This window comes from Sturnus vulgaris, chromosome 2, assembly GCF_052056855.1.
Source record: "Sturnus vulgaris isolate bStuVul1 chromosome 2, bStuVul1.hap1, whole genome shotgun sequence".
Classification (NCBI taxonomy): domain Eukaryota; kingdom Metazoa; phylum Chordata; class Aves; order Passeriformes; family Sturnidae; genus Sturnus; species Sturnus vulgaris.
Window position 1 is genome coordinate 104,120,595 of NC_142244.1, and position 25,944 is coordinate 104,146,538.

Sequence of the window (25,944 nt, forward strand, 5' to 3'; positions counted from 1 at the left end):
CACTGGTAGTATCTGCTACCTGCACTCATAACTTTCAAGTAAGCAAAGGCTTATGTGCTTTGAAACAAATTTGTAAACATAGTTAAAAAACACTAAATGGTAGAATTTGTCTACATTTCCATACCATTCCTTTCTAATAATCTCTACAATAAAAATGTTCATGTGATTTATCAAGCTTTTAGCTTTCCATGTTTAAGTCAAACAAAAACCTGAGAAAAAAATACTACCTGCTACTCCAGAAGAACCATAGAAACAGCAGAAGCCTTACAAAAAACAGACACATGCATGCTGGAAAGCTCATAGACTATGTGAAATGCATTTAGTGTTCTGTTGTTGTGTTGCAATAACAATTCCTTTATAACCAAAAGTTCTGCTTCCAAATCTGAGGAAAAGGCGTGCTTGAAAGGATGCTATTGTACAGAAAGGCTTTACTAATAAAGCAGTCTGGGTAGACACCACCACACCAAAATGACATTTCATGCCCCGGTGAAAGGCAGCAATGCTTACACAGGCAGGATCCCGGGCTCTGCCTGTGACAAACACGGGCTCTGTGGGCACAGCTGCGAACGCGAGAGCGACAGCAGCAGCTGCTGGGCTTTCTGAGCACAGGCTGAACATGGCTCTGGGGCTCGAGCCCACTGCCCCAGGACAGCACCCACAGCCTCTCACCAAGGGCCATGCACTGCAGCACCCACCAGCAAACATCACTGCCCCTGCTTTGCCAGCTTGAGGAGGAAGAAGGGCGAGAGAAGAACGAAAAATAACCTGTTACTGCTCCTTTCCAGGTGACTTCCTGATTAAATGGTTCATGGGTCAGAAACACTAGTTCTTTACAATAGAAATTTAGACTTTTTTCCTTTTAATTGGTGTATGAAGTAAAATTGACCTGAACTGGGTTTCTGTTTCTTTGTATAGGAAAGTGCAAAGATTACTAACTGCACCAAACCCACAATCTTTTGCAGTAGCAAAACTATGGCAGCACTATTACATCAGTTAAACAAGTATGCTTTATTATTGTTGACCTTCTCACTTGCTTCAGATTTTTAAACAAAAATAACAGGAGCCTTCCTATTCAAAATATCTCTCTATTCCATATTTGCTTTTTGCTTTTAATTTTTTTTTAACAGAAAACCCCAACAAAACTATTTTAAGTAAAGTAGAAATGATCCTTTAATCCTGCAGTTAAAATTTGATATAAAAGCATTCACATTCATTGCCAATTCCTCAATCTGCCTCTTGAATCACGCAAAAGTCACTAAAAAGCAGAAACTTGTACCATAAATTTCTTAGGCAAACTGTAGAAAGCACTATAACTTACCGATGTCATTGCTTCTTTCAGAGGAGTCTTTCTCTAGAGTGCCGGATACTGTACTGCCCACTAATTCCACTTTTGGACTATCACTCCTGCATTTGGATCAAGAAGAGGAGATGTTTTATTGGGAGTTTTTGTGTGGGTTACAGTAAATTGATAGCTAACTTGCAATTAATAGTGAGAGAGCAAAGTATTCTTCCTTTGCAGCACCAGAGTAATAGCAATGTCAGCGAGAGCAATCTCTAGCAAGTCGACATGCTGTGTGGATTAACCTTATCCCATTTCTCCTTAACACCTGTCAAAAAAGCCTGTTTTAGACACCCTGGTGTCCGGAGTCATTCTTCAGATGTTCACAGCATCTCAACATGGAGGAAACCTAAGGGCAAGAGGACACTCTTCTTCTTTGTAGTTTTTTTCTAATTAATTGGCTTGCACAAAATATACCAGTGGACTACCTGGAATGCTGCAGAAAGCGAGAGAACCTCAAGCTAGCATTGTGTGTTTCAGCAGTTCCAAATATTTACTCACAAATGCAACTCCTCCAACATGTTTCTGCACTTCTGAGACTAGACTATGAATACTGTTTCTACAGTCCAAAGAACCAAGATCACCTAATTTTTCAGAAATGTCTTTTGAATAGTAAAATGTTAGGAGCTATAATACTTTATACAGAGGAGCTACTTTAAAACTAAACAGGAGATTAAAAAAAAGCAACAAAATTATCCCTACTTTGGAGAACATTCTATCCTAAAAGCATGTGAGTTTACTAAAATACTCTACCTATTGAAACAATATAAAAAATAAACAGTGTAACTCAGTATTGCACAGGTCACTCAAATCTCTGATATTTACTGTGATAACAACTGTTCAGTTAATAGAATACATTGTAATTGCCATCATTATGAGGTCACTTGATAAATACAACAGTTTTTCCACAATGACTATTCCCAGTGTAACACTATAAAAATTAAGACGCATGTAAGGTACCAAATTCCAGGATAAAAATATAGATCTGCCCCGAAACAACCCAGGCAGAGGTATACTATATAGTGCAATAATTAGCTGTTGACAGCAAAATACGTAGTGAGCTCACAAATCTTGTTGATTTTTTCATTGGTCTCTGCTTTTGGTACCATAAGCTGATGACAGATGGGCTGAACCTCAATTTAATGGCAGCAGCTTATGAGCAAAACACTAAGTGGCTGGAAACCCTATTTCTGACTTCAGGAAGGCTGTGATAAAGAGCTGAAAATCTTTATTAAAACCAGAGGAAGTCACAGATTAAGCAAATATATATCCCATTAAACCCTGTGACAAGGTGACAAGTGAACAAAAAAACAGACAATCAGATTAAAAGCAAACTAGTCCTCCACAGCTCTTAACATGGCAGGCAGTCTGCACCAGGAGGGACACAGAAGAAATTTAACACATGCATAGAAAAATGTATTAATTAGCAAGTTAATAAATAAGGGTATTTCTGAGTGATCTATCTGAACAATTATTTTCTTATTTTTCAGTCTTTAAAGTTTTCTTATATTGCTTATATATTTGTAAACCTATAAGAAGCAACATAGTTTCTTGGCTGACAGAGCAATGAGCATCTGACTGCATACTCTGTTTTGCACACATGTATTTCCCAGCAATCTGAGAGCACAATGTGAGTTGGAAGCACTCTAGGAAATGTGTGAGTATGGCTTTGGAGAGATTCTTAGAATGGCATGATTTAGGGCTGAAAGTCACAACATTTACCATTTGCCTACAAAAGATACCAAGATATATATGACAACAGCCCCACAAAAAAACCCCAACCCTGTTGTCAGAACAATCAACAGGCTCATTATGCCACTCTGCATTCATACTGTTGTGAAAGGAATGGAGCCCTCCCTTCTCATTGACAGTGTGTCCCTCTCTGCTCGTGCCCATACAGACAGACTGTCAGCTTGACCAGACAGATGATCAGCCTGAGAGAAACCCCACACTAATAGAAGTCCCACTGCAAACTGATTAATTGCCATCTGGAGCAACTCCCTGACCCATATGGCTGCACAGTTGCACAAATGCTGGTGCTAAACATAAGGGAGGCTGTGGCAATGGGGTGCCAGGACTAGGAACCCTGTCAGCAGTGGCATGGACATGGGTTGGTTTAAACTGATTGTAAAGATGCATCTTTTATAGGTGTTTATGGATTGCCTACTTGAGAAGTGACTTTTCTGTAAATTGTAGAATCATGGTATGTCTTAAGTAAGCTGTGAAACCTTTGGAACAATCTGACAGCTATTCACTGTCTCACATGGTTTTTATCTGTCCTATTGCCCTTGAAGCCCTACACTACCTCCAGTGAAGGAGGATTATATTTAAAAGGAAAAACAATCAACACTAGAAAAAGTCAGTGAGATGCAGAAGATGAAAGCCACTTATTCAGGACAGAAGAAAACCCTTTTTGGCTTAGCAGCTGCCATGGAAATCTCACGGGGCTCACTTTGTAACTACAGCAATTTCCCCCTAAGGATCATGTACTGGTTTTGGCTGGGATAGAGTTAATTTTTTTAATAGCAGCTTGCATGGTGCTATGTTTTGGATTTGTGCTGAAAACAGTGTAGATAACAAAGGGGTGTTTTCAGTATTACTGAGCTGTGCTTGCACAGAAGGCGTTTTCTGCTTCTCCTATCATCCCACCAGTGAGGAGAGTGGGAGTGGGAGTTGGGTGGGGACACAGCTGACCCCAGCTGACAGAGGGATGTCCCACACCACATGACATCATACTCAGCATTTAGAGGTGATGAAAGAAAGAAGTGAGGGATGTTTGGAGTTATGGCATTTGTTTGCCCAAGTCACCACTGCAGGTGATGAAGCTCAACTTTCTAGGGGATAGCAGAACACCTGCCTGCACATGAGAAGTAGCAACATTCTTTGTTTGCTTGCACATGCATCATTTGCTTTTCCTGTTAAACTGTCTTTGTCTCCACCCACAAGTGTTTTTACTTTTGCCCTTCTGATTCTCACCTCCAACCCACTGTGGGGGAGTGAGTGTGTGCATGGGGCTCAGCTGTCCACCAGGGTTAAACCACAACAGGTCAGCAAAAGTTCTGCTGATTCAATTTTTATTCTAATTGCTTTAGGTTTTTCAGATTTTAGAAATGGATACCAGTAGGTCTTAAAATAATTACTATCTTATTGACTGAAAGGATTTAAAAATAAAACACCTTTATTGAAGTGACTGCTTCCACGTGAAGTTCCTATTTCTTAATTATCCAAGCAAGTCAAAATATTTTCAATTTTTTCTGTGCTAGACATAGCAAAGTTTGGACAATTAAGAACATAGAAAGTTTACTGTTTAGGTATGCCTTTTGCCTTTGATAAAATGAAAATCGAAATATCTTTAAAAAATACATGGTTATTTCATACAATTTTGTACTTAGAAAAAAAGAAAACACAAGAGCAGCAAAATACCCTTCCCAAATTCTGCATGCTAAAATTTTATAGTATGTTTAAAATATTTCAGGCAAAGGATAGAACAAAAGAACAGCTACTCTATTGCATGCCTCACCAGTGAACTGAACACTAGAGTATGTATTGGTCTTTCCAAGACATCACAGAGCTAAACCTGAAGATTGTAGCAAATACTTGTATTTCCAAATATGGGCAGGTGATCAGGAGGTATGGATTGTATTTTGGAGCAACTGGGCAAGCTTGTTCATAGCCAAGTCCAAAAGAAGCTGTGGCAGTAGCACCTGGATTGAAGGGTAAGTTCTCAGAGATGTACAACTAAAGCATTTCAGTAAGATGAAACTGGGAGCACAAGGCAGGTGCCTCTTTTCCTTTTCATTTGCCTCAGATTTCTCACTAAGAGCATTTTTTTATTGAACCACATGTGGAGGAATGAAGGGGATCAATGTACAGCATTTCACTCTAACCTGTACTCTATGCCGGTGTTTAATTCACCATACTATACTTGAACTCCAATTATTCAATGGCAGCTAATTTTCCTAACAGTACAATAGTAAAAATATTTCCATGCCTATATTCTAGTTTTCCTGCAAGATGCATAGCTTGCCCCTTTTAGGCAACAGCTTTTATTCTGATTTTCATCTAACTATATTCACTATGCATGAAGGAAATCTACAGTGCACAATCCAGATGCTGATGACTAAAATATAGCCACCTGGAATTGATTAGGACTACAGTGAGGCCTTTAATTTCTGCAGCCTTTGCTCTAACAGAGAATAAATGGACTTGTGTTGGCAAGTCAAATTTCTCAATGCTCCTCAAAGTTTGTAACTGCCTCTGATAAAAAGCATCATGTAACTGCAGAGTGACAACCAACATGAGAGCATAAATACTTGACAGCATTATTCTGCAGTGCACCAGCTAAGAAAGCATTGAAGATGTGTATTTTGCTAAAGTTTGATCTAAAACGATCAAAGAAATCAGACTGACACCAGGCTGACAGTATTTGAAACGTGCATTGCCTAATGCTATTCCTAAGCACAATCCAAGCTTTTGCACTGACTTATTGCCCCAAGCTAAGATGCAATAATTTGAGGTAAACTAAGTCAAGATCAGAGTAACATTCTGATGTAGGTATTTCCCACACATTCTGCACTGTTGCAGTAACAGTAAAATTTCATCACTAGAAATGAAATAGTCATGAACAGTCTGAGACTGCTATTATTGAGAAGATAGTTATGATCCAGCCAGATGACTATAAGGATTTTCTTTTTTCTTCTTGTTCTTTAAATATGGCTTACTGTGAAATAAATTCAGACACAAACTGTAAAACCTAAATTCTTTAAATGCATGTTTTTTCCACTAATCCCAAAAGCATTAGATGGAAGGAAAGCAATACCTTGCATGAGTCACAGGCACAACTGGTCTCTCTGGTCGTCTCGGGGGCAAGGTACCAGGTCTGCTCACAGCGTTGGCTTTGGGTGGCCGAGGTTTCTTCGGAGGTATAGCAGGAACTGAAGGCTTCTGCAAGTCTACCTGTTTTTGCTCTCTCTCTGATCTTTCTTTAAATCAATCATTTCCAGAAAAAAGAACAGGGATATTATTAAGTGGAATTCATTTGCACTCACAAGTCTACATTCAAAGAAGAAATCTTCAACTGTAGGTAGACTGTATACAAAGAAAAACCTTTCCATTTCTGTTCTAAATAATTCTTTATTTGATGTATTTGCCACAAATCAGTTGTTCAACCTGCCTGGCTAGTCTGCCTACAACTCCTCAGCCAAAACACGTGTGCAGCATCTTAATGGGAATACTATTTTTTATTTTAGTTACTTACTGGTTTCTGACTGCAAAGTACAAGAATGGCAAGAAATTACATACCATATGGTACAACTTCCCATGAGCGCAACTTATATTCAATTTTAATATGAAACAATATTAATTTAGAAGGTCACAAAAATAATTATGCTAGATATTCTTAATATCTCTTGGACAAACAGAAATGCCATTTTTTGGGGGGAAAAAAGCATGTTTCAAGTGAACTACAGTTAAGTGAAAATAAAATACAAGTACAAAAATTTAACAATGTCTAGCAGGATGTAAAGCCCTCAGAAAAATCAGACCTATTATTTAGGCTTTAAGCACAGATTTATAGACTGAATTTTTCATCTTGCCAATGAAAACCTAGATCATTTGCAGAACTGATTATGCATAGTTAGGGAGTGCCACCATGCAAATATCCAATGCCAAACATACAATGCCTGTGCATTTGTAAAGTACAATACACACATGAATAACTCTTCTAAAAAGCATGCTCTAAATTCCTAATACAAAACAAAGATGTAAGCATGCTTGCCAGAGAAGGCCTGATTTTTCTTAAAGAAATGACAAAACTCTCCAAGGAATTAAAGTTCTGCTCTCTATATCCTGCTATTCCAACATCCCACTTCTCTTGACAATGCTGCCTATGATATGCCATGAATGTTACACCTCTGTACACATATAAGAGGTATTGGGAATGTTACAGGGTATTGCTTAATGGGCTCTTAATGAGAACCCGTTAATGAGGGGATCATGGAATAAATCCCCAGAAACACAATGCACATTGTGTTTGGAATAGTCAGTTAGTGACGATTGTTCACAGGCAGTATGCTTTGAGCAGATGCAGTCATCGGGTCCTGAGTAACACTGAAGCTTTTCCAGCATACTGTGTCATTTGTACACACTTAATCCTGTGACAATTTATACTGCGTCAGTGTCCAAGAATCTAAACAGTGTGAGGGACAGGCTGGGCACTGTGCCAACACACAGCTCAAAGGATGTTCCTGTGCCACCCCTGCTGTCACACCACATGAGCAATTCCTGCCACTCCCTGGTACTCCTGAAATGTAGGCACGACTCCTACAGCCTGATGTCAATGTTTAGAAAAGTTACAGATATTTACAGCCCAGGAGAGTAACATATTTAAATTTCCTCTGCTGTTTTAGCAGTCAGCTTTGTAAATCCAAAAATGGAAAGCAAAGGGTTTTATTGCTAAGATAACCACGAGAAGCAGCACACATAACCAAAAGTAACCTATGTAGAGGAAACAGCTAAAACACCTGTCAGACACTAAGATGTATATCCAGAAACTGATCTTGGTGCAAAGTCTGAAAGTTATGTCACTAAGTTATAACTGCATATTGTGTATTTAGTCATGTGCATACACATGCCTTTTAAAAGGCTGCAAGTTCAAATACTTAGATATTAAGAAATGCCATGAACAAACTTGTTTGTACAATCTAATAGTCCACTGAACGTATGAAACTTGACACCATCTTCAATTAGAGAATAGATGTAACTACTTTCCTGAGACTATTCACCATTCACAACGAATACAATGAAACCATTAAAGGTTTAATTTGCTTGTCCCTGCTCTGTGTGGTACTGTGTCCCATTTCTCACAATGTTCAAACATGGCTTTGAAGAATTTTTTCATTTCTTTGCTGCCTTGCCTGGGACTTTTGTGGCTATGATAATGGAGTGATTCATAAGCATTAATGAGTATATCTCCACAAAATCCCTTTGTGATGCAGGAAAACCACCAACCCAGCTTTCAACTGGAGAACCAAAGCAGACAGATGTCAAGAAAAAAGTACACACTAATCTGGGGTATTTTACTTGATCGAGCACCTGGGTTTTACAGAGCACTGGGCTTTATACAGCATTTCATGTATTGAGAGCAGATCTCCCCTTGACTGCGGTTGTGGCTGCATGTATTCAACAGCTCTGGATGGCTACAATTGAACAGCCTGAACTCAGCCCAGAAGCAACAACGAAAGCCTTTCCAAAATGCCTATCATCACAGTCTATCAGAGTGGAAAGCAAACATCCAAACTATGTCCTTAATGGAAACAGAGAGTAGGAAGTGAGGATGTGCTTTGGTTCTATTTCCCTCACCTCTCTGCAGAGAACAGGCAGGAAAGCACATTTCATACCTTTTTCTTCTGTTCGATTAGGAAGACATTCTGGCCTTTCAGGGGGTATCTTCTTGATTTCATGCTTTCGATCTGTGGTCCCTGTCAAAGACACAAACATTTAGAATTCTGACCAAGCCAACAAAACAGTGACATAAGATTTAATTCTACAATTTCTTGGGCTTTTTATATTCTCTGATTTGAAAATGTCTTGCTAAAATTGAACATGAATTTATATCAAATATTCGTCTGCACCATAATGACAAAAAAGTGATTGGATATTTATGTTTTCATAATCAAGTTCACAGATTCCAAACTGTGCACTCCCAAAGAATGAAGGCTCATAGACTATTCTAGGGGGGAAAAAATCGATAACTTCAGATTTTAAAATGTGGACAAATCCTTTATCATTACAGACGTAAATGAAAAGCAACTCAAAAGTGTGCAGAAACATAGCGAATAAATCAATTAACTGAGCAATGTCAAGAGAATGCCTGATAGAGCTGAATATACATAGGTTATTTGACATTAAATTAACACATCCCTCCCTGTTTTCTCCACTACTAGTAGCTGTTCACTTCCACATATTAGGAGTAGGAGAAGAGCAGTGCTGGCAGCATCCTGCATGACTATTTGCACGACAATTTTAATTGACAGCTTTTGGCCTGGAGGTGTAAAACCCTGCCCCCTTCTGCCTCTGTACTAGAGACCCTGAGACGTACAGACTTCTGCTCCTCCAAGAAATATGGGAAATTGTGGCACCAACAATGGGAAGATTTTGCAAAAATTTCCTGGCACATGCAAGATAAAATCTTCTAATCCCCATGTTATAAGAAACATTTTATTGGATACTGGCTTTGCTGCATTGGCTTAACTACTAGGTACTAATGCCATTTCAACTTAGTAGTGTTGAAAACCACTTTAGGTAACACTATTAGCATTTCAATAAAAACTACAGTAGATGAAATCCAAGAAAAGCAGAGGAGGCAGGGCAAGGAGCACAAGGCAATTTTTTGTTTCAATCTATTCTATTATATGCAGCTCTCAAGTGCATTTACATTTTCTGAATGTGCTGTTGCAACTCCCTTCTGCAGCTGGTTCCTAGAAATCAGTACTCATCAGTGGTGATCACCAGCCATTGTTTCTTTACCCAAGTGTGCTGTTGGACAGGCAATAGTACCACATATCATGTCAATAAATAATACTAAATTCTCATTTATGGTTGGACTCAACAATCTTAAGGGTTTTTCCAACATAAATGATTCTATGAAAAAGACTTCACTCCTGAGAGAAGCTGTAGCTCCAAAACAATCAAAGCCTTTCAAACCACAAGTTATGCAAAGCACAAGTCAACATATTGATAATCTTGCCCACACTAGTGTGTTCAAAAATAAAGACACATAAGTCTCTATACCTAATTACAATATGAGTAACAGCCATTATCAACACACAGAGAGACATCCTCAGGCCAAGTCTAGAACAATGAGCCTACAGCAACTGAGGAGCTCCCAGACTCAAGTTGTTCTTCCTACTCAGATTGTGACTCCCAAATTAATTAGCACCCAGGCAGGCACCATGATCCTGCCTTGGCTCCCAGGTGACAGTCACCTTCAAGGAAGCTTTGGGAAGCTCTGTATCAGCTCTCAGAGGAACTCAAGAGTATTCCCACCTTTTGGTCCGGACACAGTTGTGTTGCTTACCCCAGCTACCCCATGAAATGCCTACTGCTTTTCAATGACCATATGTAAGGAACTTGTGTTCCTAAATTCAGCTCTCCAGTTTTCAGCTTGCACTGTAAAGTAGTGCAGCACAGATGGCCCTGGCAGTTTACTGCTGTGGAGATCATAAATTTCTATCTCTACAATAATATAGACACGTCTTTAAACATATGCCACGTGTACTACAAAGACAAGTTCTAATTCTCTGCTTTGATTTTATGCTCTGCATAGAAGATGCTGACATGTAATTATTTAGGCTGCAACTGACAGTTTTAAATTTATTCATCACACTGTGACTGGTCAAATATGCAGAAGCATTACTGAAGTTGTTACCACTATCAACAGTACGACCTGATGTGGAGATGTGGTAAAATACAGTAAAATCTCAGTGAAGAAAGAATTTGACAAAGTAGAGGATGTCAGGATGGTAACAAATAGAACGGTTTTCAGCTCTAAATATGTGTCAGAAGAAACTCTTGTGCCTGGTCAGCCAGGAGTTGTCAAAGACTGAGTATGAAAAGAAAGAACTGCAATAGTCTTGTCTTTGACATAGATGGCCTTAATCAAATTGTCTGCATCCTTTTTGCAACCATTTTTCTTTCTGAAGATGGACACATTGTCCTGCTATGGTGACGCAGCTAAAGAATTTGTTATGCTCTAATTACAGCAGTATAAATTGAAATAAATACGAAGTTTTATAGAGTTTTAACAAAACATATCAGGCTTTAGCATCTGTGGTCACTAAGACGTTGTTATACAACCACCACTAGATGGCAAAGTCATACTGCTCTCACTGGACACTATTACTGATTTAAAATCAAATTTATGTTTCCTTGAGTCTCAAGACAAAGTGAAGAACAAAACAAGGGATGTCAGTAAGAAACACAAATATTTATGGTCATGATTCTGTCGTCAAAGAAATGCATGACAATTTCAAACTAGTTAAATTATAGCATATTGATTCACAGTAAATTGTATATCAGTGTAAGTTGCATTTCTACTAACAGTTTAAGTCTGTAAGAGAGGAAAATTTACTTTTTAAAGCACCAAAAGCTGGAACACATCACATTAGCAAGAAAACTATCTGGAGACCGGACGTATTTGTTTCAGTTTTTAATGTGTGCCTGCAGTGGGGGAAGCAGTAGGGCTGCTGCAGAGTATTTACAAACTGACTGGATTTAAGAGATTAAAGAATTCCAGCCACAGTTATGTCTCCACCACAACTGCAATAAATGAAAACTCTGAGTGCATCTCCTGCCTTGTGATTTGTATTTTTACATGAATGGAACTGGAATTCGGTTTCTGAGTTCAGGACTGTCAAGTGCTTAGATTCTTTAACTGTTTCTAAGTTTCATGATGAAAATAAATCATGCAGGCATTTTCAAAAATTATTATGGACAGGTTGCTTTAAAATTACAAATAGAAGTATGTTCATCTCTCAGTATCTATACACAATTCAGTATAACGTATCACAAAATCAGTTTTGCTAGCACTCATCTGTCCGGAAAACAGAATCAGCCCATTAATACATTTGCAACACCTTTATCTACATAACCATTCAGAGTAACTCCTTTTAGTTTCATACTTAGGGCTATAAAAGTATTGAAAATCAAGAATCTAGGGCCTATAATCTGGAGCAGCCAGCCAGATCCAGCATTCATGCAGATCTGCAAGACTTAGATTGCAGCTCAGAGGAGACCACTGTACGACACTATTTTATAGATATTCTAAAAAGCTCTGTGTCTCTAGAATAAATCAGATCTGTAGTGAATGCAGTTTCCTCCTGCAGGTATTATCAGACTCTACATACTGTGTTTGTACTGCAAGGACATACACACAATTGACTTCTGTCAGGGAACAAAACCAAAAAATTTTGAAAAACTGAAGTACCACACTTGCTCTGATTTAACATGATTAGGAGGCATAACAGATTATTTTGAAATGGTATAGATGGTTGACTGCAATACATTTAAAGCCCACCACAGTCTTTCAGGTTACCAACTATTTGCATTTTGATTGTGATTTATTAGTTATTGCTTAGACATCTGCTTGTCAATTTTGATATTATGAATTCTATATAAATTTGAATACACTTAATTTAGATTGAGATGTGTTCACTGAGATGTGCTGTAAAAAATCAACTGCACTTTACCTGATCCTTGTTTGATGACAGGAGCTGATGGAGGTGGTGGCTTCTTCGGTCTCTGAAATTAAATAACAGAAGAAAACAGGTTGCTTCAAAAGGCCTTTAAATCTCATTCATACAGAGGTTGAAGATAATCATAAAGTGCTTAACATTAATAATGACAAGACATGACACTACAGATCTTTCACATATTTCTCCTGAAATATCTTCATTAAAATGAATTTGAAGAGAGAAAACAGCATTGACAAAATATTATTTTTATATTTGCAATTGAATGTCCTGCTGAGGGGTTAAAAAAGTTCATTTTATGTACCTTAAGACTGGAGGAATAGATGATCTTTAATCTAATGAAGAAGTCTATTTCTTTAAAATTTAACCTTGTAAATATTCCTACCCATTTTGAAAAAAAAAAAAAAACCAAAAACCAAACCAAAACAAAGAAACTCTGAGATACATGTGGCAAAACCTGAGATATTTTCAGACTCATAAATGAGACAAAAATGTAGAATCCAGGAAATACAGCAAAGGTTGCTCTTTATTCACTTACTAGGTATATTTCGAGTTCTAGTTGTGAAAGATCAGAATTTTAGATGTTTGGTGAAATGAAACAAATTATTCCAACTAATCAATCGTTTTTATACTCCTACCTTCTCTGTTATGATGATTTTCCTGATAGATCTGTAATGACAGGACTGAGAAACATGACCACCAATGGTTCTGGCAGTACCAGAACAATTTCTCTTCACCTGCAGGCTGGGGGACTGATGGCTTTTCTTCTGTGCTGATGTGTGTGAATGCAGGCACAGCACACTGGCAGTCACCACATGTATGTTGCAATGAGTACAAGACCAAAAGGAGCATCATGCTAGATCAAATGACATACTTTATCTCTCACTTAAAAAAAAAAACCCAACCAACTATCAAGATTATTGTAAAGAAATTCTAAGCAAAAAGAATTTTTTTTCCATATGTTCATCCTTTTTTTCTGAGAATGATCTTTTTTCTTTTGCTACAGATTGATCACAATCACTTTCATTACATTGCTGGCTATGTAGTAATGTATATTGTGTTGTTGAACAAATGTGGAATAAAATGATTTTTCCAGATATGCACAGCTTTGCCAAACTTCAATCAGCCATTTAGGCTAGTATTTTCTCTCAAACTCTTATTGATCCCTGCCCTCCCTCCAATTGTTTTCTATCTATCTGCCAAAGCTTTTGAGAAAGATCAATTGCTTTGTTCACTTGCAGTAATTAGCTCAATGTCTGCCCTAGAACTCTCAGATCTTGGTCTGAGTGTTGAAAGAGAGCAAGTTTGTTGTGAAGGCTGAGTGCTTGCCACATACCTTTCCAAGGGATCTCTCTCAAATCTAGCAAATGCATTAATCTCTGAAGAAAAAAAAAAAACCAGTTTTTGCATATACAGGGTGAGACTAACATCCTGAATCTCAAAGTTGTCATCCAACAACCTTCAAGTTTCTCCTACCATCTTACCCTGACCAGATCACCTCCTGTCATCAACCTGAGAAAGCTGTGGCCAAGAACTCAGGAGATCAGAATGATCTTCCACAGCCTGGCTGCCATTGGCCATTGACCACAAACAGAATCCCTTAAACTCTCAGAGACGCCTCTACAAGAATTTGGGCAATGTGGTTTAAGGTTCAAATGCAGAAAAGTGAAGAAAAATTTGGAAAGGAAACGAGGCAGAGACAGAGAATGTCCTGTGATAGGCATTAGGAGTTCTGTTGACAATGGCTGCAGAGTGAAATAGTTGATGCTGAGGATTCAACAGTACAATGCAGTATAATTCAGTACAGTACAGGCATTTGGGGTTTTATTGTGGAGTAGTGTGAGACTGATCCCATTGAGTGACCACACATCAGCAGCACTCCCTTTGCACATCTTGGGTCTAAGTTATTATGTCCCCTGAGATGTGTCTTCCAAAGCACAAGTGCAGACAGACAAGTGACAGATTCACTACAGTCACTCCTGACTAAAACCAAAGCACTTATGTAGACAGACACAAAGGAGAAAGGGTCCTATGGTTCATTTGACAAAGTGGCTTTAACTGAAAGCTGAAGAGGGAAATAGATTGTTTCAAAAGGACAGACCAAGGTCAGAAAGGGTGTAGTGTGAAGGAGCCTTAAAAGACTCCTCAGGGAAACATGGAGAAGTGAGAAGGATTTACAAGGGTCCGTGGCTGGATGAGATAACCAAGAAGGTGATGGAGACAGACTAGAAATTAAGCCAACAGAAAGAAAACCAGGACTGGTTGGACAAGAAGAAAACAGAACTACAGAGCAGGGACAATGAGTAAAAGGGGAGAGGAAAAAAGCTGTATAAAGAAATTTGGTGTACGGATAGAAAGTAAATCCAGATGGTGATTTGGACTCAGGTAGTGAGCTCAGGGGAAAATCCTGTAATGGAGACCACCTGAGAGGTGGAGATTGGGACTAGGGAGTGAATACAAAAGGCCTGGAACAAATGGGCATGTGTGGAAAAGAGTCAGGCTTGGAAAATTGGGACTGAACAAGGAGATGGGAAGAGATCCCAAGTTTTTGTTAAACAGACAGAAGAACGACTGCAACAAATACTTTCCGACCATGGGATGGAATCCAAGGTTTCTGGATCACATCAGAAAATACCTGACAAAATCACTGGTAAAGTATTTATCTCCTTCCCTTTTAGCACTGGTTCAAGCAAAGACAGATGGTCTATAGTCCTACCAGTTACCTACTCAAGTGGACAGATCTGTGGCATTTCAAAAATTAATAAAATTTTATTCTCCACAGTTAGGGCAAGCCTAGCTGTAATTTCCAAGTGTCTGAATATCTAATTTACTCAACAAGTTATATTCAATTGTATTCTAAAAATCACTTTAAAGATACGTAATTTTTAAGTTCAAAAAGACTGAATAATTACACCACAAAACTGAATACCAGTAAGGATTTTTTTCTTCTACTCTGTCTTCAGGTTTTTGATTTCTGCCTCTTCTAGAAATCACCTTATTTTACTTTTAGGCCTAAAGCCAGGATATGCACTCTGCTGTGGAATTGCCTTTTCATCTCCCACAGTTTTTGCTGCTCTTCTCCTTTCCTTTTCAATAATTATCTTGTTATCCTCTGTGAGTTGTTTAATAGTTGCTTTATTAGGCTTTCCAAGTTATTTAATTTTTGCCTTCGGCATCCAATTTTATTGCCAAAGAGTGAAGCTGGGCATCACAGAAAGCTTACACTGCCACTGTGAAATACTCATCAAAAGCCTGATTGCAAGCTTTTAATATCCCACTGATGACTCAAAAGGTTCCTAAAAATGGAATGGACTTTTGGGGGAAGTAATCCATTACTTTATGCCAGGAAACCACAAGATTTCTGGCAAATAACAATGCCATCTTCTTCAAATAAATAGGAGCTGAAAAAATTTCTGCATAGGTTTTATACCTTCCTTTTTTTAGTAATTCTGAGAGGTAAAGAGACATGCTTCTAAGATACCAAAATCTTATTATTTTTCGAATTTCATAGTTAAAATTATTTTGTTTTGGAACAGTGCTTGACTGCTGTCCATCAGCATGCAGGTGATACTCTAAATTCATATTCCACCACAAAAACAATGGAGAAGACTAAAGAATTATGGATATTATTGCATCACATGACTCAGCCCTGGGATCTCCAGCTCTCTCTCTCAAACTTGTAGGACACAGGACAGAGGGCTTTCAGAGCAGCACAGTGGGGGTGGGATGACTGGATGGGCAAATCAAACCCTCCGAGGAAACTATAGTATGACTTTGAGTGCCACACATTCTTTTCATGGATGTTTTCTAACTCAGAATTTTTTTTCCTTTGTGTTTTTATGTTATTAGATGAGAAGAACAACTTTGTCAAAATCACTTATCTGAAAGAGGATTTCTTTCAGCTCTACATTCATTCTGTATTTTCAAGTGAAAATGAAAGAATATATTGCTTACCTCTTTTTCAAAATCTGAAGGGAGTAGCTTGACAAAGTTATCTGGAAAAACACCTCGTCTGCCATTGAGTTCTCCTTCCCACCAACCCACATCAATGCAATCCTACAAAAGAGTAAAATAAAATGAAAACTACAGTGTGCTTATGCACTAAACAGATTTTTGAGCTGAAGTACTCTCTTGCATAATGTCCTGCCTGTTTGCTAGAATATGACAATTTGCTGGAGTGCCAGGTTAACAGTGTAATCTATCAGACAAAAACTTCAATAACCACCCTGCATTCCATTATCACATGGTGCAGCTAGGAAAGAACAATGAACATGCTGTAAGAGCTCAGGACCTTGTCTGTGTCTAAAACAAAATGCTAGTTCACCATCTGATCTATTAAACAAGTCAGCATTTTGAGCATGGATGACCCTATGTGTCTCTGACTTCATTCAGCAGAAAGACAATAATTTAATTAAACATCATACAACAGAAGATAAAAAATTTCCAACACTTTCCCATACTTATTTCCCATACTTTCAAAAAAAGTTTGACACATTGGAATTACTGAATTCTATCTCACTCCAATTAATAAGGCATCATACACCTGATTAATATCAGGCATCACCATTTTCTGTAGCATTTCTGAACAGTACAATGCAGAGTGCATAGCAAAATAATGTACAGATAAATAAGTGACTAAGTAACATCAGTGAGTCTAAATAATAAAAAAATAGCAGTCATTTTTGTTACGAATAATAATATTAACAGAAGCCACAACATTTTAGAGAAGGTTAAAAATTTTCCCCAAGTCCTCAGTGCTCCATATTCACTTTTGTGTGTGTGTGTGTGTGTTTGCTACATAGAACATTTCCTGTTGAGATTTTCCACATTATTTTTCCTGAAAGCTCAAGCTGAAACAGCTCAGCTGTTTTCCAAAACACAATTACAGGAAAGTCACCCATTGTCTGCTCAATCTTAAAACCACTTCAGCCAATTTTTGCAGTTGGCTCAACATCAGGCCTGCCAACCTTGCTGATTTCCATAAAATCTTATATTTCAGCTGCTAAATGGATGACAGAACAATGCAGGTTAACTTAATGAGATGCACTTAATACCAAATCTTAAAAATATTGTTCACAATGACTGTGCTTGTTGGTATTTTTCTGTAAGTTACAATAGACAAACATTGGACGATATTGGAGAGAAAACAGACTAGCATTAAAGATTGCTTATATGCTTTGGGGTGGTTTTTGTTGCTTTTCTAGACTCTTTATTTAGCTTATTTAGTCCTCATGGTCTCCTGAGTATATGCTAACTAAACACACCAGCTAAATAGCCTGGTTTCTTATATCATGTTTGGCTTTTTCTCGTCTCCTATCTCAGTATTTTTCTCTGATGTAATGCAGGCACAAAACAATCCTTTCATACTTTTTTTGATAATCTTTCCTCATGCCTAATCTTTGCTTTTCTGTATTCTCCCTTCTCTTTAGCAGGGTGGCCTCCACCAGGGAGGATATTTAACTTCCCACAGTTATTTAGGAGGTATTTACCAGCTCTGTAAGACCTTTGTTAGTGACCAGGGCTGATTTTTGACCAGCTGATGTTTTCAAGACATCTGTTGAGTACCTACAGGGCTGTCAAGGGCTCCATGGAGGACCAAGATAATCAGCCAGTCATGCATGGCATGGGCAGGCACTGTGCAGGGCTCTCCTCTTGCTGCAGAGCCAGCACCCCTCATTCCTGGTGTGAAGGTGCTCTCCCACTTGGCTCTGTCTACTTGCACAGCCTAATAATCAGTGCACTCAACTGTTCTATCACATGGTGTGTTTTATAATGCTCTCCACCCCCTACACTGCTAATCTGAAATTGCCTAAACATTTATGACCCAATTTAGATTTTGAAAAATATTAAGAATAATTCAAGCATCCAGAGACGAAAAGCTTCGACTGATTGCACAGCTTAGCGCTAGCTAATAATCCTGACTGAGCAGCACAAGACATCACATATACGCTTTTTAGGTAGGATTTTTTATGCTCCTAGGAAACACAAATATTGCTCCTACTTCTTAATTTTATTAACACATGTGAATTTTTTCCTCGATGCTTTTTTTAAAGCTTGTTTGTTTTCATGAAGCTGCTGTTTGTGTCACACATTCATAAATCCCAAACAGCTGCAGGTTTGCTTTTTTTCCCCTCTCCAGCTTGTCACTCAGGCTTATGCAGCCAATCACCACGGCAGATTTTCACACAGTAAGTAAATCTCTTTAGGCAGTTTCTCTTTAATTTTCTCATTTACTTCACTTGCAAGAGGAGGCTTATGGATCACTGAGAAAAAAATAAAGAGATTTCGGAAATTAAAAGCTACTGATGAAATCGGGTGAAGAATCTCCATGCCCCTCCTGCCACCCCAGCTGCAGGTTTGCCATGCCCCAGCAGCCGCTGGAATTCAACCTAAGGTGCTGGCACAAGTTAGGTCTCAATTGTGGGAAGAGCAGCACAGAAGCACACCTGAGCTCCAGCTGCACAAGCTTCCACAAGTACTGACAAAGGGCAGGGCTATGAAACACAATCAAGGCAGTGTGATTAAAACAATGTGTCTGCTTGTGAACATTGAGCAAAAACCACTCTAATTCTTCCAGATTGCCATCAGCCATGCAATCTTAACCATATTGTCTTTTCTAACATATCTTGTGTTCATGTGTTCAAGTACAGAAAAATTGCTGTAATTTCAAAACGCAAATTTTATAGAAAAGCTGTCAAGCAATCCAGTATCAAGATTGACAAATCTTTATTAATAACCCAAAATTTATTAACAAACCAAATGGATCCCTTTATCTCCATGTTATCCTGTCAGACTGATATAACAACTAACAAAATCAAAAATCAGATGATGAAATATCCCCAAAGTCCTATGAAGAAAATGTATTCCAGGCACTTAGAAATGCATTTTGGTTTCCTTTAAGAAAAAAAACCTTCACAAAATATTTACAAAACTGAAGGACTAAGACATGGCAAAAAACATACTCCAGATACTGAAATTCATGAAGTTAAGTGGTAGTAGGATCAACATTTAAGTTACTGTAAAAATCAGCTCCTACCAAAGCTTATTTTGGAGAGTATACCCATGTTCTCATTGCAGTGACAGTGCCATCAAAGACCTTAGAGAAATCCACTGCTGGTTCACATTGCCAAGCCTACTTTGATTGCTCAAGCAGAGGCAGATTCATGAAACAGAGAAATTAAAATTATCTTGAGGGAGATTTTGGTATTTCCTTATTAAAATACAAATTTTAGTTTTATCCTTATTTCTAGTGAAGTAAAATCATGAAACAGTTTAGCATAAAAATGACCTCTAAGATCATCAAATCCATCTGTTATCCCAGCACTGCCAAGTCCACCTCTAAACCATGTCCCTAAGTGCCATGTCTACCTGTCTTCTAAATACCTCCAGGGATGGAGACTCAACCATTCCTTGGGCAGCCTGTTCCAGTGCTTGACAAGTCCTTGGTGATGAAATATTTCCTAGTATCTAATCTAAAACTCCTGTGGCACAGCTAGAGGCACATCACTTGTAACTTGGGACAGCATCACACTGACTGTGCCAGGGCAGCTGGACAGGTGGGACAGTCACAGAGGAGACGCTCCTGCTGTGCTGGGCAGGAACCTGCTGTCACTGTCCCTGTCCCTTCAGTCACTTCAGCCAGCGAGGACAGGGAATTCTCCATGTCCTGTGTCCTGTCTGCCTGCTAGGCCTGCCCCAGGGAAGGCAGGGTGTGATTCCAGCTGTCACATCCATTCGACAACCATTCTAAATCCAAGCTCAGCAGCTCCCAAATAAAGCATAAAAAAAGGAATACACTGGATTTACTAGCAACATTCATTTAGTGCTAAATGTTTGGGCAAAAATTGGACAAAACATAGTGAAGGGAAAGACTAAAGTGTTGAGGAATTTCTGAGATGTTTAAACTTTATAAGAAATAAATATTACACAAAATATAAGGTACTAAAATGTCAGCCTGGGCTGGAACACTTACATAAGTCAGAGGAAAGGGAAAATCTGGGAGAAATGGAAACTACTAGAAAATCAGGATATTTGTCAACGACAACCTTTTGTCAACATGTTGCCAAGAATTTTGAGTATACACAAGTGAACTAAAAAAATCAGGTTTTTTCTTTATGTGAAGAATAAGAAGAACTATTCTTCATGGAATTAGCAGTGAGACATGCAAGCTATGAATAAAATTGGAAGAGAGAATCATCTGGAGAAAGCAGACTTTTTTTTCAGAACGGAACATCAAAAAAGAAAATAAAATACAAACCCAAACCAATGGTAAAACAAGAAAGGCAAAAATACAGTTCTACTCTGAAACTTATGTCTGTGGTGACTAAAAGAGTAGGGACAGAGGAGAGGGGGAAGAGAGAGAGAAGTGAGTAGAGAGACCAACCAAAAGCCACGCAGAGATATTTTAACACAGGCAAAGAAATTTCTATTTGGGGCACTAGATTTCTCACACTGTTACTGAATGGAAGTGAAATTCAGTGAGATACAGAAGTAGGGTTGACAGCATAAGATCATGGCTTAGTCACCTTCTAGCAACTGCAGTGATCCTGAAGCCACTCTCATACTGGTGAAGAAAAGTCATAAAACGGTAGAGTCATGCTTGCTCCTCTTCTGGGTGAAAGAATCATGACATTGCTTAGTCTCTTATGCACACAGTATCCTACATTAAAGGTTTCTTAGCAGCAGAACTACTGCTCTGTATTAGAGCAAACACTGTGCTGTTCCTTCCCTTGGTGCTCTCAATTCAACGGGAAAAAAGCACAAGATGGTGGAGATGGAACAAAAAGCCCAGTATAAAGCACCTTATGCTCTGCAGTCTGGCAAATACTCCACTCAGTGCACAGAAGCAGCTGTACCCAGACAGACACCACTGACACAACACTGGCCCAAGTCATCTCCCCAGCTGCTCACCAGCCAAGAACACCAACTTCCTTCAGTCAGACACCATCCTTGTTTTCTTGGATGGTAAAAAAGGTGACAATGGAGGAGGATAGGGCAGAACTATCAGTCCCCTTTAGTACTTGATAACACATTCAAGACCATGAAACTTAAAGACTCAAGTTCATACCTGGCAGTGACCTGTCTCTCACGCCAAGCTGTGTCCCAGCTACAAGCCTGGTGGTGACAGATTACCCCACCATGCAAACATGACTGAACTCTCCCTGCTGGAAATGCTTACAGCTTCACAGCCTTTCCCTCTGCTCCTAGGAGGCAGGAGTTTCATATGCCCCAAAGAAAGAGGGGTTTTTATTTCATATAAAACTCTCTCGAAAAAACAGACTTAGTTATTAGAGATGGGTTTATTTCTAACTCACACTGCTATTTGCACTCTAGGCCTGAGCCAGATAAAAGGAACATGAAGGAAACCAATATTTTCACTGAAAATGCAAAGCAGCACTTCTGGTTGTGAACATACTTATGATAAAACTCTACTCATTGGAGTTTTTTCATTATTTTACCAAGAGTCAATAAAGCATTCAAGATTACTATAATTTAAATGTCAGACATGCTCCAGTGTATGTTTCCTTCCAAGTACTATGCATTATTCTACCTCTTTTTTTAACTCTTTTTTTTTCTTGAAACCATTTACAGGAGAGTTACTGTATGCTATGAGACTGTTCTTAAACACTTAAATAAAAACCTGTAGCTACTTGGCTCTATTATAATGTGTTCAGAAGCCTATGGGACTTGTATCTCAATCATCACTGCAGCCAGCTGCAAGTACATCAAGACTGCTCTCACCAACATTAGCAGCCATCTGATTCTGGGAATCTACCAACAGCTGAGCAATTTCTGCAGCTTTACCAAAATACAAGGAAGCCTGAGAAGAAGCAGGCATCCACTGCTGCAGCCATGCTTTCAACTTAATTTTAGGGGCAAAGATGTTTCCTGCCTTTTCCTCCAAAGCAGCCAGGCCTTCAAGGCAGCACCCTCTCCCCTCTTCTCTTCTACGTTTGGAAGGACTGACAACTTCAGGGAGTGCCGTGGCCCAAGTTCATCTCTCCCCTCCCTAACCTGCCTTCCAAGCTGCCCCTAGTGAACTAGTGAAGAGGAAGGCTTTTGTCAGTATAAGTAAACGAGAGATTTTTTTATATTCCCCAAGGTCACAAAATGAGTAATAAGCTATGCAATTATCTTCTATCCATTACTTGAACTGCAGCTGTGTAAACTCTTGAAGAAGTACATCTGAAAAAGGCTGATCTTCTCATCTGTAAATAGGAGTTCTGTTTTCTGAGGGAGCTGATTGCTGCATAGTCTGGTCCTCTGAACATGATGGTACTTTGCAATACTGCTAAAATATAAAGCTACAGTTTAGACATCAACCCACAACTACTCGATTTTTCAGGTCTTTGATCAAAAGCTTTTGATTCAGAAACATACAATCACACAGATTTCATCATTACAGCTAAGATGGAAAGCAACACTAAGAACAGGAAAAAACAGGCCCCCAGGAAAGTGTACGTGAAGCTTATACTGTAGTGTCTGTTCTGAGACACACCATAATGGTGCAGGGTTTGAGAAAGTATTATTTTTCTGGAAATCTCCATTAGAAGACATACTTCCTTACAAAATAATGATAATAATAGAAAATCAATCCCAGCAGTTGGCATTTGTATTCATTAAATCTCTGCTTTCCTTCTGCCCTTCTAAAGCTGGTTCTCACCAAGAAGAATGCTGAGCTGGAAAAATCGCATTATTAAGAAAGCCATGAATCCCTCTTGCTTGCACTGGGAGCTTTCATGTGTCAACTCTGCTGTGCTGGCAGCCCCCCATTAAATTACTGCTAACTCCATTGTAAGCATCTCTCCAGAAGTCTTTTGAGAACAACTAGCCAACATGATCATTTAAAGGAAAACAAACCACCTTTAATGCAAACAAAACGTGTCCATTGAACTTTTCAAGACATCTACCATAATACACAATAATACATGCAACATATAAAGGCTTCTGAATTTGAGGATTAAAGGCCTCAGAGAAAGACAAATCTGGAGGACAAGCCCTCTGCCATTCAGCCCACCCTCACAGGGCACCCGTGGGGCCTCCAGGACTGACTGCAGTGCTGGGGCCAAGAGGTCCCAACTCTCACAAACACCAGATAAGGCCACTGGACGGGCTCTGTGATTTTCAAACCATCATTAAAAACACATCAGATCTTCATTAATACAACTCGGCATTTCGGGGAAACAAAAACATCACGTTAAATCAGGGTGAAAAAAGCATTTTAATAATATTAAAATAAGTTTCTTTAGAAATTCTTGCTACATTCAGTGTCATGGAGCTGAAACCAAGACAGATCATTCTTAAAACCCAAGTTTACTTTAAGAGTTAGAAAATAGTTGATTTTAGAATCTTCATAAATTCTCATTAAACTTGGTAAACTATCTATGAATGAAGGAAAGCATCTCTCACATTACACTCACATTGTGCTACCTAGGATTTCTCCAAATGATCAAGGTTTGTTACTAACAATAAGCTTAGTTACTGGGATTGAGGCATTATAGTACAAAAAAAGTGCAAAATTTGTTAAATTCTGTCAAAGAAAATGGCTATGATTTAGACAATCTGGTTAGTAATCAAGTATTCCTTGGCAGAAACATGATTTTTAAATCTGTCAATAAGACAGAATGAATCTCTCAACAACTACCTAATACGAGATAATTTAGATATAAGAGACAGCCCAGTAGACAATAAATTTGTCTTCTGAAGCAGTCCTAGAAAAAACCCATTTTCCCTTTACATACTTCTTGCAAATATTTCATTGAAACATTGAGAGAAAAACCTTAAAGGAAACCTCCCAGTCTGGCCCCTAACTTCTGTTTGGCCCCTAACCCAGAGGTTTGTCCTGCTCAAATCCTTAATGTATCCCAAAAGCCCCAAGTCCTGCATGGATCCTTCCCAGCTCCTGTCAGTTCTCATGCCCAAGCCACACAGAGCCTTACATCTGATAATGCCAGATGCAACTTTCAAAGCTTAAGGAGTCAAACAGGAAAATTTTTATTTATCTGCAAGGTCCAAAGGCTCTGCTAAGCCTACTCATGTCAATCCTGTATGGAAGGAAACAGGAGAGATAGTCAGAAATTAGACATTATTTCAGCTCTGGTTACACTGCTCTTTCCAGGCTGTGTTTTTTACTGGAAGGCACAACAAGAAGACACCTCTCCAGAAGACAAAGTTTGTTCAAAATTTGGCCCAGGTTATTGAACCCTGCAAAAAAGAAACTGGCTGAGAATAATGAATGACCTGCAATACCCAGGACGTTAGAACAGAGGCTCTAACAGAGTGGATGCATTTTTTTTCTGTTAAATCTGTTTCAGGGTAGGTCTAATCTTTTGACTTTACATTCTGTGACTAAATAGTTTAATCAGTAATGAGGCTAAAAAGCTTTGATGAAATATTTGTACAAACAGGAAGAATGAAGTTGCTTATTGAACAAAACAATCTCTTCTGAGGATTCACTTCATTTGCAATGTTCAGTGAGCAGAATTATCGTGGAGAAATAAATATGTTCCACATCATAAAACTCTAACACTCCAATACTCAAATTAAAACTAAATTAGCCAACGCAAACATGAAAGGTGGTGCTAGTAACAGACATGATTTATGCCTCTGATGAGCCAAGATAAAATATTTATGTAATTACTTTTTCTGTATTTAGAAAGATTATAAAATCCTAGAACAAAACATTTGAAAGATTATTTAATGCTATTACTACTTAGATTGAAGACATCTTAGGACCAGCTTTCTAATTACAATCACCAATTACTTGGCACTGTATGTGCATTTTTACTTCCCCTTGAAATAGCTTTCCCTGCCCTGAAAAGCTGGACTTCAGATAATACCATCAAACCAGCAGGTGAACCCAACATTCAGAATAAAAGAAAGGATGAAGCTAAGCAGAGAATCTAAAACCCACACTGTGAGCAATAATCACAGTTTTCCAGACACCTCAGCATTTCAGCAATATCTTTTCTAAGTAGAAAAAAAGATTCTTTCCTTTTTTTATCTCAAAATATGTCACCTTTTTAGATTAGCTTGGCTGTGTTAAACATACTTACAAACAAAACGCCTTTCAAATGATGCGAGTCTTGAAGCACTGCAAGCATGAGGGATCCTGCCACTTCACCTACATAGCTGGCATGAACTTGGGTTTGTTAAAATTCAAACTGGGGACTTCCCACAAACAAAAGAATCCTCTGCTTTTGAAGTTACTGTTGTAGCACCACAGTTGGTGGTAACAAGAACAGGAAAAGAGAACTTCAGTGTGTACTTTAAAAAAATAATATTTTAATATACTAATGAGATCAGCATTCGAGTGCTGGCTGTTCCACTCTCCTTGGGCTAATCACACTTAACAGC

General features: G+C 38.6%; 1 protein-coding gene across 10 annotated transcripts in view; it reads right to left on the bottom strand.

The window, feature by feature from the left end:
* Nucleotides 1-25,944, bottom strand: part of SH3KBP1 (SH3 domain containing kinase binding protein 1) — a 207,554-nt gene that overhangs the window by 19,085 nt on the left and 162,525 nt on the right. For all 10 annotated transcript variants that reach the window (XR_015801775.1, XR_015801773.1, XR_015801771.1 and 7 more), the window contains 5 exons: nt 16,543-16,644; nt 12,586-12,637; nt 8,737-8,817; nt 6,159-6,321; nt 1,319-1,404 (listed from right to left, as the gene is read on the bottom strand). Coding sequence is in view for 4 of the 10 variants with exons in the window: in XM_088160253.1 (XP_088016379.1) it covers nt 1,319-1,404; nt 6,159-6,321; nt 8,737-8,817; nt 12,586-12,637; nt 16,543-16,644 (484 nt within the window). In the remaining 6 variants the exon portion in view is untranslated. The remainder of the gene's footprint in view (nt 1-1,318; nt 1,405-6,158; nt 6,322-8,736; nt 8,818-12,585; nt 12,638-16,542; nt 16,645-25,944) is intronic.